The sequence below is a fragment of the Scyliorhinus canicula genome, chromosome 1 (genome assembly GCF_902713615.1).
Source record: "Scyliorhinus canicula chromosome 1, sScyCan1.1, whole genome shotgun sequence".
In the NCBI taxonomy this organism is placed as follows: domain Eukaryota; kingdom Metazoa; phylum Chordata; class Chondrichthyes; order Carcharhiniformes; family Scyliorhinidae; genus Scyliorhinus; species Scyliorhinus canicula.
Window position 1 is genome coordinate 164,967,018 of NC_052146.1, and position 18,024 is coordinate 164,985,041.

General features: G+C 45.6%; 1 protein-coding gene across 3 annotated transcripts in view; it reads left to right on the top strand.

Annotated features, from left to right (window-relative positions):
- LOC119969006 (potassium voltage-gated channel subfamily KQT member 4-like) overlaps positions 1-18,024 on the top strand; it is a 754,273-nt gene that overhangs the window by 465,428 nt on the left and 270,821 nt on the right. For all 3 annotated transcript variants that reach the window (XM_038802117.1, XM_038802128.1, XM_038802133.1), the window contains exon 3: positions 6,185-6,311. In XM_038802117.1, coding sequence (XP_038658045.1) covers positions 6,185-6,311 — 127 coding nt within the window. The remainder of the gene's footprint in view (positions 1-6,184; positions 6,312-18,024) is intronic.

Sequence of the window (18,024 nt, forward strand, 5' to 3'; positions counted from 1 at the left end):
AAAGACAGTAGCGGCTGTTGGGCGCATCTCGTGCGATCATGACCACCGCGGGAGCGGCTGGACTGACCGCTCCACAATCCTCCCGACATCCACCCGTGACCAGGGTCGCGGCCCTGACTTTGAAAAGCCTTGCTCCTCTGTGTTGCCCTTAAAGGGACAATCACCGTACACCTTCATAGAGCTTGCGTAGAAATGATTGGCTTCCTTCTGTTTAAACCATTCTATGATTCTACAGTGCTCAATATTGCAATCCATAATCCATAAATTGTCCCTGCATTCACTATATACAACAAATGAGATGTTGTTGACAGTATGATGTAAACAAGCTGTACATTAGCAGATGGCAGTGAACTGTTCCCTTTAACCCCATTTGTATTAATCATGTACTGCTGTTGCTGAGATACACAAGTACCAGATTGGAGCAAAATGTTTTCTTTGCCTTGTGCACACTGTGTGTTAACTGCCTGGAGTCATTCCTTTTCTTCCCCATTATCATTGGTAAGGATCCTTTTAATACTGCAGAATACCTGACTAATCCAGTGTTTATCAGCAAGCAGCAAGCAGAATGCTAAGTTTATGTAAGAGATATTAACCGTAATAAGTATTATGCTGACAATAGTAAATCCTGCTCAGGGAGCTCCAATAAACAGTACATAAATACTCCAAATGTATTACTCCAGCTTCCTGCTGTGCAAGGGGAATCTCTACCACACAGACTGTGTTGGCACCATTCCTGCTTGTCTCTGCCTTAATTATGAATTTCAAAATCTGCATATCCGGTGAAGCCCAGAACCTAATTAAGTAATAAATCAGAAATGCCAATTAGATCTTTAAAAAGAAGATGAAATCTGCAAGTTTCCATTCACAGTGGTTTGGTAATTAGCCAAGTGCTACTCCTTGGGCAAACTCTGAGTTTTTAAATCATTAGCTGTACATCTCAGGCTCGCTGCTGTGAAAAATACATAAATATGGAACCTAATCTGTGTCCTTCACATGGGCTGCTGATATTCAGTCAGTTAACTGAGTCGGAAACTCTCCAGCATGTGCTGAGTTAGTTGATCTCAATTGGCAGAAGGACTAACATTACTTGCCTCAACGGTGTTTGAGTGGCGAAGAAGACAATTAGCTAGGCTCTCACCTCTGTTCTAGTTCACTGCTCTTGCCCTTGTTGTGCAACTGTGTGATCATCAGACTAATAATACAAACTCACATTTGGTAGCAGAGTACCTCACCCAACATACGTTTTTACTTGGACAATTGAGTTAAGTTTGGCAGGTTTGGGTTGGAACTCACCTAAACTTTAAAAAATTGTGAGGGGGCTAGCGATGTTGCGCTTAAAAACACAGCACCAGGAATACTTGATCTTTTTCTGCATCAATCACATCACTTTCTGGAGTCGAATGGTCCCAATAATCTTCTCATGAGACCCATAACTCTGAGCTTTAGAGTGGAGATGGCACACTCTCAGCATCGAACTGGCTGCAATGGAGCCCATTGTACCAGGCATTGCTGAGAACATTGAGGATGATAGTATGTTCTTCACTAATCCTCAAGTCCCACTTTCCCTTCATCCTGCTATCTGGAAAGTGCAAGATGGCGTGCCCATGTACCACTTGCTTTCCATGCCATCCACTTTCCTGACCTCAACATCTCCCATCTGACTTGCTGCTTTCAAATACCCAAGAAAGGTCACCTGCTCAGCAACAGCTCACTCAGGAGGAAAGGAGAGAGCAGCACTAGACAAGACGTAAGGAGGCACCATGACTTTAATCTGACACTTACAGCCATCAGTTCAGATACTGGCACTGAATGAAGTTTGGAAGCTGAGATAGAGTTGGGATCAGCATGTGGTGAATCACTGGGCATGACTGGGATTCAGACAGGCCAGGAGAAAGGATGGTTTCAGCTCACAGGCAGGTGAGGTTGTAGACAATTTCTATATGGATCTCAGATGAGGACTTTGATGGGACAGCATACAGGACAATACTAATGAACATGCAAACGGGATGATTGGTGCATTGGCTGGTTTACAAGACTGGTTTTGCCTATCACTGTTTGGCTCAGGACATTGCGCAGACCTTGGAGCTCATCCTTGCTGTGTGCCTGGTGGCAATGGCGACACCATCTTGATGGAGATGTTGTGGAAAAGGCTGCAGGGCAGCACAAGCTTGAGAACACACTTCAATATGTACTTAAGGCTCCCATGAGTGTCTAGCCACAGAAACATTGCTTTAGTGTGCCAAGTGATCTGCTTGATAATGTTTCTGGTAGAAGTAGGGCTTACATTCTATGCCTGTTATCATTGCCTGATAAGGTGGTGCAACCAGGTGCAGAGGGAGTTTCTCATGTTTCTGAGAACCACCCCGGTTCAGCTTGGAAGTCCAAAGACAGTGGGAACGGCAGACTGCCGCAGGATGAAGATACCGCTGCTACTTCCAGGATAGCCGGCATTCACCAACATGATGATTTTTACACAGAACCTTAAAATGGCAAGAACACAGTAGGAAGCTGTTTAACCCATTATGTCCGTGTCAGCTCTCGGCGACAGCAGCTCAGCTAGACCCATTCCCCTTGCACTAGAAAGGTTGAGATGTTACCATCTTGCTTCATGTACAGGAATTGGGCCTCTTAATGAATGAAGTGATGAATTGTGTTGTGGCATGTGTTTTATTATGTTCTAGATTCTCGGGACAAAATAACTTGAAGTTGAAGCACATGTGGTTGAATACAAATAACAACGCAAGTTTATTGAATAGCTGTTATCTGTACAAGGGCTTGATCTAGACTGAGAGAAACCCTATGAAGCAGCCGATGATGTCATGGACTAGACACGTGACTGGATGCTTAAAAGTTACCATGCAACAATACAAGAAAAACCCCTAATATATGACATCCCTCCCCATAACTAAAGTCCCACAACAACAATTAACCATTGTACTTTTACATAGTCACCAAATCATATACACAAGGGCAGGCAATGAATCATTACAAAGTAATAATACAGTTAATAGGAAAGACGATCTGGTGGGTGCTATTCCCCACAGGTTGCCAGTGCACTTCAAGGATTTGGTTGGTCTTGACCTTAGAGGTCCTTTCCAGGTCTTCAGAGGATGTCTCTAACAAGGAAGCCATTACGGTCCCTTTTGCAGACTAGTAGCAGCAAGGGGTTCTTCAGCAATCTCTGCTTCTGCTGATTGACCAGAAGTCATAATCACGTGTTCTGGTAGTATGGGTGGCATCTCATCTTGAGATAGTTCTGGCATATATGGTACTGGCAGATTGATGGGTACCGCCTCCACGACAGTTCATCTTCAGTTTGTACTGTATAGGGGGCAGGGCCAGTTTGAGCCAATACTGTTGCAGGAACCCACATTTCGCTGGTGGTATAGCTTTGTGCAAAAATCTGCTCTACTTGTTGAATAAAACATCTTTTAGAATTATCTTCTCTTCTAAAGATCTGCGACTGCTGATTGTGTTCTATAATCTTGGACATCTGCGGTTAAAGTAGATCAAATGTAGTTCTCAGCTTCCTTTTGTAATGATCTTTATTATGTACCCCCCATGTACCCTCCATAATCTCAACCAAGCAGAGCACTGTGTATAGTTTCAGGAGTGATGTAATAGCAATGAGAATTATCTTAAACTCATTGAAAAATAAGTAAACCTCTAACAATCTGATAAAACTCTTGAATTTAAACCCACTATCACTGGAACCAGAAAGAAAAAAAGTCCCCCAATGCAAATTTAATTTTAATAGGATACGTGTCTATTAGGTTTGTAAACAAACAATAACACACAAAGACATATTTTATTATTACAACTTCTTAAAAGTGTCAATTATTCTTGGATCAGCCAATTGAACTGAAACCATTATCAGTTTAAGAAACCCAGCCAAGCATTCATAATGGCTACAGCTGTTATAACGCACATTTCTAGTTATATTGCCTGTAACTGTCAACACCGGCACAATAGTGGTCAGTGGGTCAAGGGTCATCTTACCTTCGCAGAACTGATTTCTAAGATGAATCACTGAATTAAAAACACACCCACATTACAAGCAGTGATTTGACAGTACACACAAAGCAGCTCAGTGGCAACTTGATGGGTCTTAGTGGTTTAGGCCTTCATCGGTTTTCCTGAACCCAAAGATTTGAAAGGAACAGAATGGTCAAAAATAAACTTCAGCAGGAATCTAGCAGAATGCAAATACAGGCAGACTGCTGTGAGAGAATTAAAAGAAGAATCTCAGGTTACGTAGACAAAATATCCAAGTTTTAGGATCACCACCTTTTGTTTGCTTTAGTCATGCTTGGCATGAGAATGCTGAAGAGTTGACAGGTGTCTGAGCATGGGAAGTCAGAGATCCTGAGACTCTGATCATGCAAGGATAATCCAGGGAACTACAGGCCGGTGAGCCTACATCAGTGGTAGGAAAATTACTGGAGAGAATTCTTTGAGACAGGATCTACTCCCATTTGGAAGCAAATGGACGTATTAGTGAGAGGCGGCATGGTTTTGTGAAGGGGAGGTTGTGTCTCACTAACTTGATTGAGTTTTTCGAAGAGGTCACAAAGATGATTGATGCAGGTAGGACAGTAGATGTTGTCTATATGGACTTCAGTAAGGCCTTTGACAAGTCCCTCATGGTAGACTGGTACAAAAGGTGAAGTCACATGGGATCAGGGGTGAGCTGGCAAAGTGGATACAGAACTGGCTAGGTCATAGAAGGCAGTGAGTAGTAATGGAAGAGTGTTTTTCTAATTGGAGGGCTGTGACTAGTGGTGTTCTTCAGCGATCAGTGCTGGGACCTTTGCTGTTCGTAGTATATATGAATGATTTGAAGGAAAATGTAACTGGTCTGATTAGTAAGTTTGCAGTCTACACAAAGGTTGGTAGAATTGCAGTTAGCGATGAGGACTGTCAGAGGATACAGCTGGATTTAGATCATTTGGAGACTTGGGTGGAGAGTTGGCAGACGGAGTTTCATCTGGACAAATGTGAGGTAATGCATTTTGGAAAGTCTAATGCAGGTAGGGAATATACAGTGAATGGTAGAACTCTAAAGAGTATTGAAAGTCAGAGAGATCTAAGTATACAGGTCCACAGGTCACTGAAAGGGGCAACACAGGTGGAGAAGGTAGTCAAGAAGGCATACGGCATGCTTGCCTTCATTGGCCGGAGCATTGAGTATAAGAATTAGCAAGTCATGTTGCAGCTGAATAGAACCTTAGTTAGGCCACACTTGGAGTTTAGTGTTCAATTCTGGTCGCCACACTACCAGAAGGATGTGGAGGATTTGGAGAGGATGCAGAAGAGATTTACGAGGATGTTGCCTGTTATTGAGGGCATTAGCTATGAGGAGTGGTTGAATAAACTCGGTTTATTCTCACTGGGACGACGGAGGTTGAGGGGCGACCTGATAGAGGTCTACAAAATTATGAGGGGCATAGACAGAGTGGATCGTCAGAGGCTTTTTCCCAGGGTAGAGGGGTCAATTACTAGGGGGCATAGGTTTAAGGTGTGAGGGGCAAGGTTTAGAGGAGATGTACGAGGCAAGTTTTTTACACAGAGGGTAGTGGGTGCCTGGAACACACTGCCGGAGGAGGTGGTGGAAGCAGGGACGATAGTGACATTTAAGGGACATCTTGATGAATACATGAATAGGTTGGGAATAGAGGGATACGGACCCAGGAAGTGTTGAAGATTGTAGCTTAGTCGGGCAGCATGGTCGGCATGGGCTTGGAGGGCCGAAGGGCCTGTTCCTGTGCTGTACTTTTCTTTGTTCTTTGTTCTTTGTTCATGCATAGGTGGGCAGATGGCTGCATTTTACCAGCCCTGTTGGCACAAGTGGGAAAGCGGAGGGATGGTAAAATGGCAGTGGAAGACATTGGGAAGAGAGTCTGAAACCTTGCTGCTGTCACAGGATATTAGCAATCGCGGAAATTTCAGCAGTGCGCTCATCCACTTGGCCATTTATGCTAATTAAGTGCCTAATTTGGGAGTGGATAGATCATAGATTGTCTTTGCAGGCGAAATTAATTATTGGGAAATAGATGAACTACACGGTAATATTATTCAAGTGAAGGGTTGACCTCACTGTTGTGGAGTGGATGGACTGAAACATGACCATATAGAGTGGAGGAAAACACAGTATTAATGCTATTTAATTTATCCTGTTCTCTAGGAATTCATCATGATCGTTGTTTTTGGACTGGAGTATGTGATTCGGATTTGGGCAGCTGGCTGCTGCTGCCGGTACAGAGGATTGCAGGGGAGGCTCCGATTTGCTCGTAAACCGTTCTGTGTAATAGGTAAAAGCAGCTACACCATGTGACAAATTTTAATAAATATCTCGATATCAGCAAACAAAGCATTTATATTAAAGAAGCAGAGAATGGATTTCTTCTGTTCGCTTGTTCTGCCAAAGTATATTCACATTTTTACAGTTTTATTATCAATAATGAGGGAGTTTCCTCCCCTCCTCCTTTGTAGATGTACAGACATCTAACAATCCTTTTTTTAAAAAAGTTTTTCATTTTATACTTAAGGCTTTTTTATACTTAAGTGCATTTTATACTTATGTGGATTGGGTACGATAAACAAGAACTCTCCGTTGGCATCGATCAACCCCCCTTCAACCCCTTGGTCCCCCCCGCCTCGACCCCCTTTATGTTTTTTTAGGATACTTCTCTTCTCCCTTCCCCTTTTTGTGATTCCCTGTCAATTGCCCCATCGTCCCGTTTTCGGTGTTTCTTTGGGGTCCTGTTCTTTGTGGCCTTGCTCTAGGACCCCTATTATCCATTCCAGCCATTCTCAAACTTCCCCCTCCTCTCTCCCAGGCCTCCCTTACCCCCTCCCTTTCCTCTCCGATCCCTGCTGTCTTGTTGGCTCCCATGTGCCCCCTCCCCTTGCTCTATTGGCTGTTGGCTTCAAACAGATCCTGGAACAAGTTGGCAAATGGCCTCCACGTTTTGTGGAAGCCCTCCTCTAACCCTCGGATGGCGAATTTTATTTTCTCCAGGTGGAAGAAGTCCGACAGATCTGCCAGCCAGTCTGCAGCTGTGGGTGGCGCTGCTGTCACCAGCCAAGGAGGATTCTTTGGCTGGCGATTAGGGAAGCAAAGGCGTCAGACCCCTTCCCCATAAATAATTCTGGCTCGTCCGATACCCTGAAGACTGCCATTTTTGGGCACAACTCCAACTTCATCCCAACAATCTTGGACATTGCCTCAAAGGAGGCAGAATCCGACAAGTCTGGGGCATGTGCAGAACATGTGAGTGTGATTGGCCCTGCCTCCCTGGCACCATTCCCATTTATCCTCCACCTCCTGGAAGAACCTGCTCATTAGGGTTCTTGTCAGGTGTTCAGTTGCATGAGGCCCTGTTCAGTGCTTTGCTCCAGAATCCCACCCTATTTCCATCCCCAGTTCTTCCTCCCGTTTTTCCTGTGGGGTGGTCCCCTTTCTAATAATTGTCCATACAAGTCCCCCCAGTTCGCCCCTCCCAAGTTACCCACATCCAACAGTTCCTTTAATATTGTGCATCTCTGGGTCAGTAAGTATGTTGTTGTCTCCTTGCGGAGCAAGTTCCTAACCTGTAGGTGTTCAAGTTATTTCCCATTGGGTAGCTGTAGTCTCTCTGTTAGTTCCTCTAAGGTCGCTAACCTGTCCTTTGTGTACAAGTCTCTAACGGTCAGTGTCCCCTGTCATGTCTCCACCTACTAAAGGTGGAATCTAGCATGGCTGGCACGAACTTGTGATTGCTGCAGATAGGAGACAAGTGGACATTTCCATCATGTTATACAGACATCAGGTTAAAACTGACTTTTGAATATAGTTAGCAAACACAGGAATACTTGTCAGCCTCTAGATGAACAACTCGTCCAAAAGACAGCCTGGAGAGGGTGAGAGAGATCCTTCAGGAAACAGCCTGCAGACTCTTGTCTGTCTCAAGCTACTGTTTGACTTTGCAGAATTTTGCAAAAGCTGCAGTTCTGTTCACAGCCAAATCTAAACTGACTCAAAACGTGACTGCTTCAGGCCCTGACTTCTCCCATTAATTACATAGATATCATAGAATTTACAGTGCAGAAGGAGGCCATTCGGCCCATCGAGTCTGCACCGGCTCTTGGAAAGAGCACCACACCCAAGGTGAACAACTGCACCCTATCCCCATAACCCAGTAACCCCACTCAACACTAAGGGCAATTTTGGACACTATGGGCAATTTAGCATGGCCAATCCACCTAACCTGCACATCTTTGGACTGTGGGAGGAAACCGGAGCACCCGGAGGAAACCCACGCACACACGGGGAGGATGTGCAGACTCCGCACAGACAGTGACCCAAGCCGGAATCGAACCTGGGACCCTGGAGCTGTGAAGCATTTGTACTATCCACAATGCTACCGTGCTGCCGTACATCATCCTTATCCCACTCATATCCCATGGCCTGATTACTTAAGTTTAAACAAAATGTCTCTCATTATCTACTCCCCAGAAATCGTGCCAAAAATCTATTAGGCTTGTCCTTTTACACATTATGCCTATAAGATTCGACACTTTGACCAGTTTATATTAAAACTTGTTTTCCCAGGTGCTCTTCTTACTCATGAGACAAACCAAGGACAAGTGTGGATTTGTGGTTCAACCCGATTTTATTAGAGAATCTTATTATCAAAACTATATTTAAAAACTCTTACTCCTTCATAGAACTTTTAAAAAAATAAATTTAGAGTACCCAATTATTTTTTTTCCAATTAAGGGGCAATTTAGCGTGGCCTCAACCTACACTGCACATCTTTGTGTTGTGGGGGCAAAACCCACGCAAACACGGGGAGAATGCGCAAACTCCACACGGACAGTGACCCAGAGCCGGGATTGAACCTGGGACCTCGGCTCCGTGAGGCAGCAGTGCTAACTACTGTGCCGCTGTGCTGCCCCCTTAATAGAACTTATTAACATACTGTACTGCCTATCAAACTCTGAAACAGTTGAGCTTGGTCAGGCTGCTCTACCGGGTACAACTCTGTCTTCACTGAGCTCTGCCGATTCCGATGATCTTGCTTCTGAACTCCGGGTCTCTTCTTCCCATCCTCCCTCTCTTTTTCGCACTCTTCTGGATGGTTCTCTGGTTTCCAGCCAATGAGGTTATCAGAGGGTTTGGGGGTCGCTGCACACAATTGGATTGCCGATTCTTTGACTCCAGGAGCACCCTAGGAGTCCATCCTCAGATGAATGGAGTGCAAATAGCCTTTCCATATATAGTAACTGAGGTCCCGGTGAACCTGGTAAATGCTGGCAAATACACAAAAGAATGTCCTTATTTGAGCACCTCCGATCTCAGCTTCCAGGAGAAGCCTAGGCTTGCTCTTGCTCATCTCTGACTAGTGTCTGTGTTAAAATCTGGCCTGTCCTAATTCCCATCAGGCCTACCTGCTCAAGCTGTTTAATTTAGATTGTCCAAACTGGCCTAGCTTTCATGCCATTGGACACTTGGCCACAGACATAAGCATGGTTGGAAATAAGGATGATTTCATTCTTGCGATGGCTTCTAGAGCCACAGTGTCTGCCTGCCTTTTAAACCAGGATTTTTTATTTTTTACTGCAGCAGATACATACACTAACCCAGGCTTTTAACCATTACTGCACTAGATACATATAATACAATATATATCTGAAAGTCATATCGTCATCACATTGCTAAAGCTATACATGAGGAGTTGTAAAACAGTGGAGTAATGAGTGATCCTAACCACTTACTTGGTTACTGATAAAAGGCTAAAGGGATCATGTTTTGATTGCTGGAGATTCTGTGGAGTGTAGATAATCTATACTCCTAGCTAAGCAGGTGATTGAACGTAGTGAAATACGACGATGCAATTAATAGGAGGAGCCAGGTCTCTCTGTAGTTTTGCAGTTTTCCATAGGATTTGAGTCTGGCAAGACAGAAGTGTACTTGATCTGCTCTTGAAAGGAATTCACTCCAAAATGTCTACACAGCTGAGCAAGTAAACCTGTTTTGTTAACTTTATTTATAAGTGTAATTTGAACTGTATTAGGTTGCTTAATTGAAGTTAGTAGCAGATATAGATAGTCATTTTATGTTTTGTGTTTAAGAACTTTAATAACTGTAAAGCTATTTCTTTGATGTTAATGTGGTTAATTCTGTATTTAAATTAAAGTTTGTTTTAACATAAAATATATCTATTGGTCAGAGTCATCACTCCTGGGGTGAAGTATCCTTTCCTCACAGTTTTACAAATAAAAATAAATTGTTTGAGGTTTTCATCTGCTATCCTAACAAATGTTGGGGTCTGGTCAGGTAACCGAACAAAATTGGGGGCTTTTCCGGGATTAAAAAGTATAATTCCTAGTTTGGCTTGGGTTAGTGAATTTAAAGACAGCGAATGTGAGGAACTGGTGCTTTATTTCGGGTGATGACACTCTTGGGGTGGGATTCTCCGACACCCCCGCCGGGTCAGGGAATCGGCGGGGGGCGGTGTGAATCCCGCCCCCGCCGGCTGCCGAATTCTCTGGCGCCGGAGATACGGCAGGGGCGGGAGTCACGCTGCGCCGGTCGGCAGCCGCTCGCAGCTTCCCCCCCCCCCCGGTGATTCTCCGATCCGCGATGGGCCGAAGTCCCGCCCGTTCTATTCAGGTCCCGCTGGCGTAAATTAGACTAGGTCCCTTTCTGGCGGGATCTGGGGACGCGGGCGGACTCCGGGGTCCTGGGGGGAGGGGGGCGTGGAGCGATCTGGCCCCGGGAGGTGCCCCCACGGTGGCCTGGCCCACGATCGGGGCACTCTTTTCCTGCAAAAGGCACCAGCCTTGTGGTCCTCAGTGTTGGCCAGCCCGAAGGTGAAACCCCCCTGCGCATGCGCGGGGATGACGTCAACAGCCGCTCACGCTCCCGCGCATGCGCGGACAAGCGCCAGCCGGTGGAGTCCCATCCGCCCCGGCTGGCATGGCACCAAAGGCCTTCCACGCCGGCCGGCGGGGCGCAAACCACTCCGGCACCGGCCTAGCTCCTGAAGGTGCAGAGGATTTCACACCTTTGGGGCGGGCCGACGCCGGAGTGGTTCACGCCACTCAGTCCCGCCAGGATCCCCCGCCCCACTGGGTACGGGAGAATCCTGCCCTTGAAGTTTAAATAGGGAGTGAATGGTAAAATGGCTCTTTCAGTGGCCAAGAGTTTCCTGGGTATGAAAGAGGTCATTCTGGTTGGTTTACGAAGTGTTGTTAGAACAAAACTTTTGATTTGGTAGCCAAGCTGCAGTTGACTTTATCTGAAAGCGTGAGGAAGGTGGAGATAATTAAAATGATAGCTCCGCATTTCAATTTGCCAGAGACATTCTGATTCATTGGAATTAGCTAAAATCAAATTACAAATGAAACAGCTGCAACCTGATAAAGAAATGAGGCAGGTTAACTTGGAATATAAGGAAAAGATAGAGAGATAGTGGCAATAGCAGATGAACATAGAACAGTACAGCACAGAACAGGCCCTTCGCCCCTCGATGTTGTGCCGAGCAATGATCACCCTACTCAAACCCACGTATCCACCCTATACCCGTAACCCAACAACCCCCCTCAACCTTACTTTTTTTAGGACACTACGGGCAATTTAGCATGGCCAAACCACCTAACCCGCACATCTTTGGACTGTGGGAGGAAACCGGAGCACCCGGAGGAAACCCACGCACACAGGGGGAGGACGTGCAGACTCCGCACAGACAGTGACCCAGCCGGGAATCGAACCTGGGACCCTGGAGCTGTGAAGCATTTATGCTCACCACCATGCTACCGTGCTGCCCCGTGAGAAGGAAAGAGAGACAGTGGCAATTGCATAACCAAAAGAAAGAGAATGTGTCTTCATAAAATGGCACTGCAAAGAGATTAAAGGAGGTTCACAAGAATGATGCCTGGAATGAAGAGCTTGTCATATGAGGAACGGTTGAGGACTCTGGGTCTGTATTCTTTGGAGTTTAGAAGGATAATGGGGATCTCATTGAAATGTACAGGATACTGAGAGACCTAGAAAATCAATGATGATTTCATGATCAGTAGGGATGTACTGTTGAGGCTGTTTAAGGCTTTGGTCAGACCCAATCTGGAATATTGTGTGCACTTTTGGGTATCTTATCTAAGGAAGAATGTGTTGGCCTTGGAGGGGGTCCAGAGGATGTGCTCAAGAATGATCCTGGGAATTAAAGCCTTGTACCATGACGAGCGGTTGAGGGCTCTGGGTCTGTACTCTATGGAGTTCAGAAGAATGAGAGGCCTGGATAGAATGGACGTGGAGAGGATGTTTCCACTTGCAAGAACAACTAGAAGCAGAAGACACAATCTCAGACTAAAGGGACGATCCTTTAAAACAGAAATGAGGAGGAATTTCTTCAGCCAGAGAGTGGTGAATCTGTGGAACTCAGCAGGAGGCTGTGGTGGCCAAATCACTGAGTGTCTTTAAGACAAAGATAGGTAGGTTCTTGATTAATAAGGGGATCAGAGGTTATGGGGAGAAGGCAGGAGAATGGGATGAGAAAAATATCAGCCATGATTGAATGGTGGAGCAGATGCGATGGGCGAATGGCCTCATTCTGCTCCTATAGTCTTATCCACCTTTTTTTCATCATATGCTGTGATTATTTTGAATGCTTCCGAACCAACTCAATAACCGCATTTATTCTTCCGCCGAAGGTTTGACATATATTTCAACAACATACTCTCAGAACGCTCACTCACCAATTTCTTCTCCATCAATGTAAGTGGTCCCCTTACCTCATGACCTAAAATCAATTCGAATGGACTGAATTTAGGTGATTCATTAGGTGCATTTCTAATTATAAATAATCCAAATGGAATTCCTTTATCCCAATCCTCTGTATAATCCCAACTACAGGCCCTCAACATGGTCTTTAAAATTTGATGCCACCTTTCTGATGCTCCCTGTGATTCTGGATGATACGCAGATAATTTAAAAACTTTACTCCTAAGCTATTCAGAACTTCCCTGAATAGCTTTGACATAAAATTAGATCCCTGATCTGATTGGATTTCTTTGGTAGTCCGTATCTGGTAAAAACTTTAGTTAATTCCTCTACAACTCTCTTAGCTCAAGTATTTTGAAATGGAATGGCATCCGGAAATCTAGTAGACACATCCATTATGGTCAACAAATACTGATTCCCACTTTTTGTCTTAGGAAGAGGTCCCATGTAATCAGAGGACCCCAGTATAAGCTCCCTCAAATTCCAGAATGATTTTACTATCACCTGACATGTGTGACATGTACGAAAAATATCAACTACATTCTTGCGCAGCCCAGGTCAATAAAAATGTTTTTGTGTTTTTGCATGAGTTTTCCTGACTCCTAAATGCCAGCCTACTGGAACCTCATACACTACCCGAAAAACCTTTTTATAACCCACCGATAATACAACTTGATGAACGTCCGCACATTTCTCATCTGCCTGAATATGTAAAGAACAAAGAACAAAGAACAAAGAAGATTACAGTACAGGAACAGGCCCTTCGGCCCTCCCAGCCTGCGCCGATCCAGATCCTTTATCTAAACCTGTCTCCTATTTTCCAAGGTCTACTTCCCTCTGTTCCCGCCCGTTTATATACCCATCTAGATGCCTCTTAAATGATGCTATCGTGCCCGCCTCTACCACCTCCGCTGGTAAAGCATTCCAGGCACCCACCACCCTCTGCGTAAAAAACTTTCCACGCACATCTCCCTTAAACTTTCCCCCTCTCACTTTGAAGTCATGACCCCTTGTAACTGACACCCCCACTCTTGGAAAAAGCTTGTTGCTATCCACCCTGTCCATACCTCTCATAATTTTGTAGACCTCAATCAGGTCCCCCCTCAACCTTCGTCTTTCCAATGAAAACAATCCTAATCTACTCAATCTTTCTTCATAGCTAGCCCCCTCCATACCAGGCAACATCCTGGTGAACCTCCTCTGCACCCTCTCCAAAGCATCTACAACCTTATGGTGATGTGCTGACCAGAACTGCACGCAGTATTCCAAATGTGGCCTAACCAAAGTCCGATACAACTGTAACTTGACCTGCCTACTCTTGTACTCAGTACCCCGTCCGATGAAGGCAAGCCTGCTGTATGCCTTCTTGACCACACTATCAACCTGCGTTGCCACCTTCAGGGTACAATGGACCTGAACTCCCAGATCTCTCTGCACATCAATTTGATCAACGATAGGATCAAGGAAAACCCTAAGTCTTTCTATAGGTTTATCAGGAACAAAAGAATGACTTGGGTAAGATTAGGGCCAAACAAGGATAGTAGTGGAACGTTGTGTGTGGAATCAGAGGAGATAGGGGAAGCATCAAATGGATATTTTTCGTCAGTGTTTACACTGGAGAAAGACAATGTTGTCGAGGAGAGTACTCAGGTACAGTCGACCAGGCTAGATGGGATTGAGGTTCACAAGGAGGAGGTGTTAGCAATTTTGGAAAGTGTAAAAATAGATAAGTCCCCTGGGCCAGATGGGATTTATCCTAGGATTCTCTGGGAAGCCAGGGAGGAGATTGCAGAGCCTTTGTCCTTGATCTTTATGTCGTCTTTGTCGACAGGAATAGTGCCGGAAGACTGGAGGATAGCAAATGTTGTCCCCTTGTTCAAGAAGGGGAGTAGAGACAACCCTGGTAATTATAGACCTGTGAGCCTTACTTCGGTTGTGGGTAAAATGTTGGAAAAGGTTATAAGAGATAGGATTTATAATCATCTTGAAAAGAACAAGTTGATTAGCGATACTCAACACGGTTTTGTGAAGGGTAGGTCATGCCTCACAAACCTTATTGAGTTTTTTGAGAAGTTGACCAAACAGGTGGATGAGGGTAAAGCGGTTGATGTGGTGTATATGGATTTCAGTAAGGCGTTTGATAAGGTTCCCCACGGTAGGCTATTGCAGAAAATACGGAAGTATGGGATTGAAGGTGATTTAGCGGTTTGGATCAGTAATTGGCTAGCTGAAAGAAGACAGAGGGTGGTGGTTGATGGAAAATGTTCATCCTGGAGTTCAGTTACTAGTGGTGTACCGCAAGGATCTGTTTTGGGACCATTGCTGTTTGTCATTTTTATAAATGACCTGAAAGAGGGTGTAGAAGGATGGGTTAGTAAATTTGCAGATGACACGAAGGTCGGTGGAGTTGTGGATAGTGCTGAAGAATGTTATAGGTTACAGAGGGACATAGATAAGCTGCAGAGCTGGGCTGAGAGGTGGCAGATGGAGTTTAATGTGGAAAGGTGTGAGGTGGTTCACTTTGGAAGGAGTAACAGGAATGCAGAGTACTGGGCTAATGGCAAGATTCTTGGTAGTGTAGATGAACAGAGAGATCTCGGCATCCAGGTACATAAATCCCTGAAAGTTGCCACCCAGGTTAATAGGGCTGTTAAGAAGGCATATGGTGTGCTAGCCTTTATCAGTAGGGGGATTGAGTATCGGAGCCACGAGGTCATGCTGCAGCTGTACATAACTCTGGTGCGGCCGCACCTGGAGTACTGCATGCAGTTCTGGTCACCACATTATAGGAAGGATGTGGAAGCTTTGGAAAGGGTTCAGAGGAGATTTACTAGGATGTTGCCTGGTATGGAGGGAAGGTCTTACAAGGAAAGGCTCAGGGACTTGAGGTTGTTTTCATTAGAGAGGAGAAGGCTGAGAGGTGACTTAATAGAGACATATAAGATAGTCAGAGGGTTAGATAGGGTGGACAGTGAGAGTCTTTTTCCTCAGATGGTGATGACCAACACGAGCGGACATAGCTTTAAATTGAGGGGTGGTAGATATAGGACAGATGTCAGAGGCAGTTTCTTTACTCAGAGAGTAGTAGGGGTGTGGAACGCCCTGCCTGCAACAGTAGTAGACTCGCCAAATTTAGGGGCATTTAAGTGGTCACTGGATAGACATATGGATAAAAATGGAATAGTGTAGGTCAGATAGGCTTCAAATGGTTTCACGGGTCGGCGCAACATCGAGGGCCGAAGGGCCCGTACTGCGCTGTAATGTTCTATGTTCTATGTTCTAAACTCCATTTGCCACCTCTCAGCCCAGCTCTGCAGCTTATCTATGTCCCTCTGTAACTTGTAACATCCTTCCGCACTGTCCACAACTCCACCGACTTTTGTGTCATCTGCAAATTTACTCACCCATCCTTCTACGCCCTCCTCCAGGTCATTTATAAAAATGACAAACAGCAGTGGCCCCAAAACCGATCCTTGTGGTACACCACTAGTAACTGGACTCCAGGCTGCACATTTCCCATCAACCACCACCACCCTTTATCTTCTTCCAGCTAGCCAATTTCTGATCCAAACTGCGAAATCAACCTGAATCCCTTGCCTCCGTATTTTTTGCAATAGCCTACTGTGGGGAACCTTATCAAACGCTTTACTGAAATCCATATACACCACATCAACTGCTTTACCCTCATCCACCTATTTGGTCACCTTCTCAAAGAACTCAATAAGTTTGTGAGGCACGACCTACCCTTCACAAAACCATGTTGACTATCTCTGATCAAATTATTCCTTTCCAGGTGATTATACATCCATCTCTTATAAACCTAGGGCGCAATTCTCCGCACTCACGGCGGTGCAGAGAATAGCGTGGCTCGTAACATTTTACGGCCACGCTCGTCCGACGCCCTCCCGCTATTCTCCCCACCCCCCCACGCCCGACTCCCGATACGAATGGCTGCCGCCGTTTTTTTATGGCCAGCAGCGATTCTCAGCTGTCCGAGTTCCCAGCCCTTTACGGCTGTTTTTACGAACGGCAAACACACCTGGTCTGGCCGTTCATAAAAACGGCCGTAAAGTGCCGATTTTTAAAACCATGGCACCGATTGGCACGGCAGTACCATGGCCGTGCCAAGGGTGCCATGGGCCCGCGATCGGTGGGCACCGATCGCGGGCAGCGGGTCCGATGCCCGCGCACTCTTTGTCCCTCTGCCGCCCCGCTGTATCACTTCGCGGGGCGGCTGAGGGGCATCCCGGCCCCCGCATGCGCGGGTTTCGCGCAAATACGCGATGACGTCATCCGCGCATGCGCGGGTTGGAGTCTTCCAATCCACGCATGCGCGGCTGACATCATATGACGCGTCAGCCGGTGCAAACTCTGGCAAGCGGGCTTAACGAAATTCGTTAAGCCCGCGATGCCGGAGTTTACGGCGTCGGGATGCTAGCCCCGACCGGGGACCAGAATCGGTTCTCGGTCGGGGAGGGGGGGGCTGGCGTCAAACCCGCCCGGATTTGACGCCAGCCTTACGATTTCTCCCCCTCTGGGAGAATCACGCCCCTAGACTTTGCCCACAACAGAAGTAAAGCTCACTGGTCTATAGTTACCGGGGTTGTCTCTACTCCCCTTCTTGAACAAGAGGACAACATTTGCTATCCTCCAGTCTTCTGGCACTATTCCTGTAGACAAAGATGACTTAAAGATCAAAGCCAACGGCTCAGCAATCTCCTCCCTAGCTTCCAAGAAAATCCTAGGATAAATCCTATCCAGCCCAGGGGATTTATCTATTTCAACACTTTCCAGAATCGCTGACACCTCCTCCTTATGCACCTCAAGCCCTTCTAGTCTAGTAGCCTGTATCTCAGTATTCTCCTTGACAACATTGTCTTTTTCCTGTGTGAATACTGAAAATAAATACTCATTTAGCACCTCTCCTATCTCGTCGGACTCCAAGCACAACTTCCCACTACTGTCTTACCCTAGTCTTGATTTTATTCCTGAGATATCTATAGAAAGCTTTAGGGTTATCCTTGATCCTACCTGTCTAAGACTTCCCATGTCCCCTCCTGGCTCTGCCTGGACGCATTTTGAATCTGCTTTCTATTTAGATAACAATTTGCCTTTCTAATTTTTTGGCCATAATCGATAGCCTCATACTTAACTAATTAAACTCCTCATGCCAAATTTTGGCCCAATCTCTTAAAGTTCTCCCAATCATCCACTTACCACTAGCTTTTGCAATATGGTATGTCCTAGTTTTTGTCTTT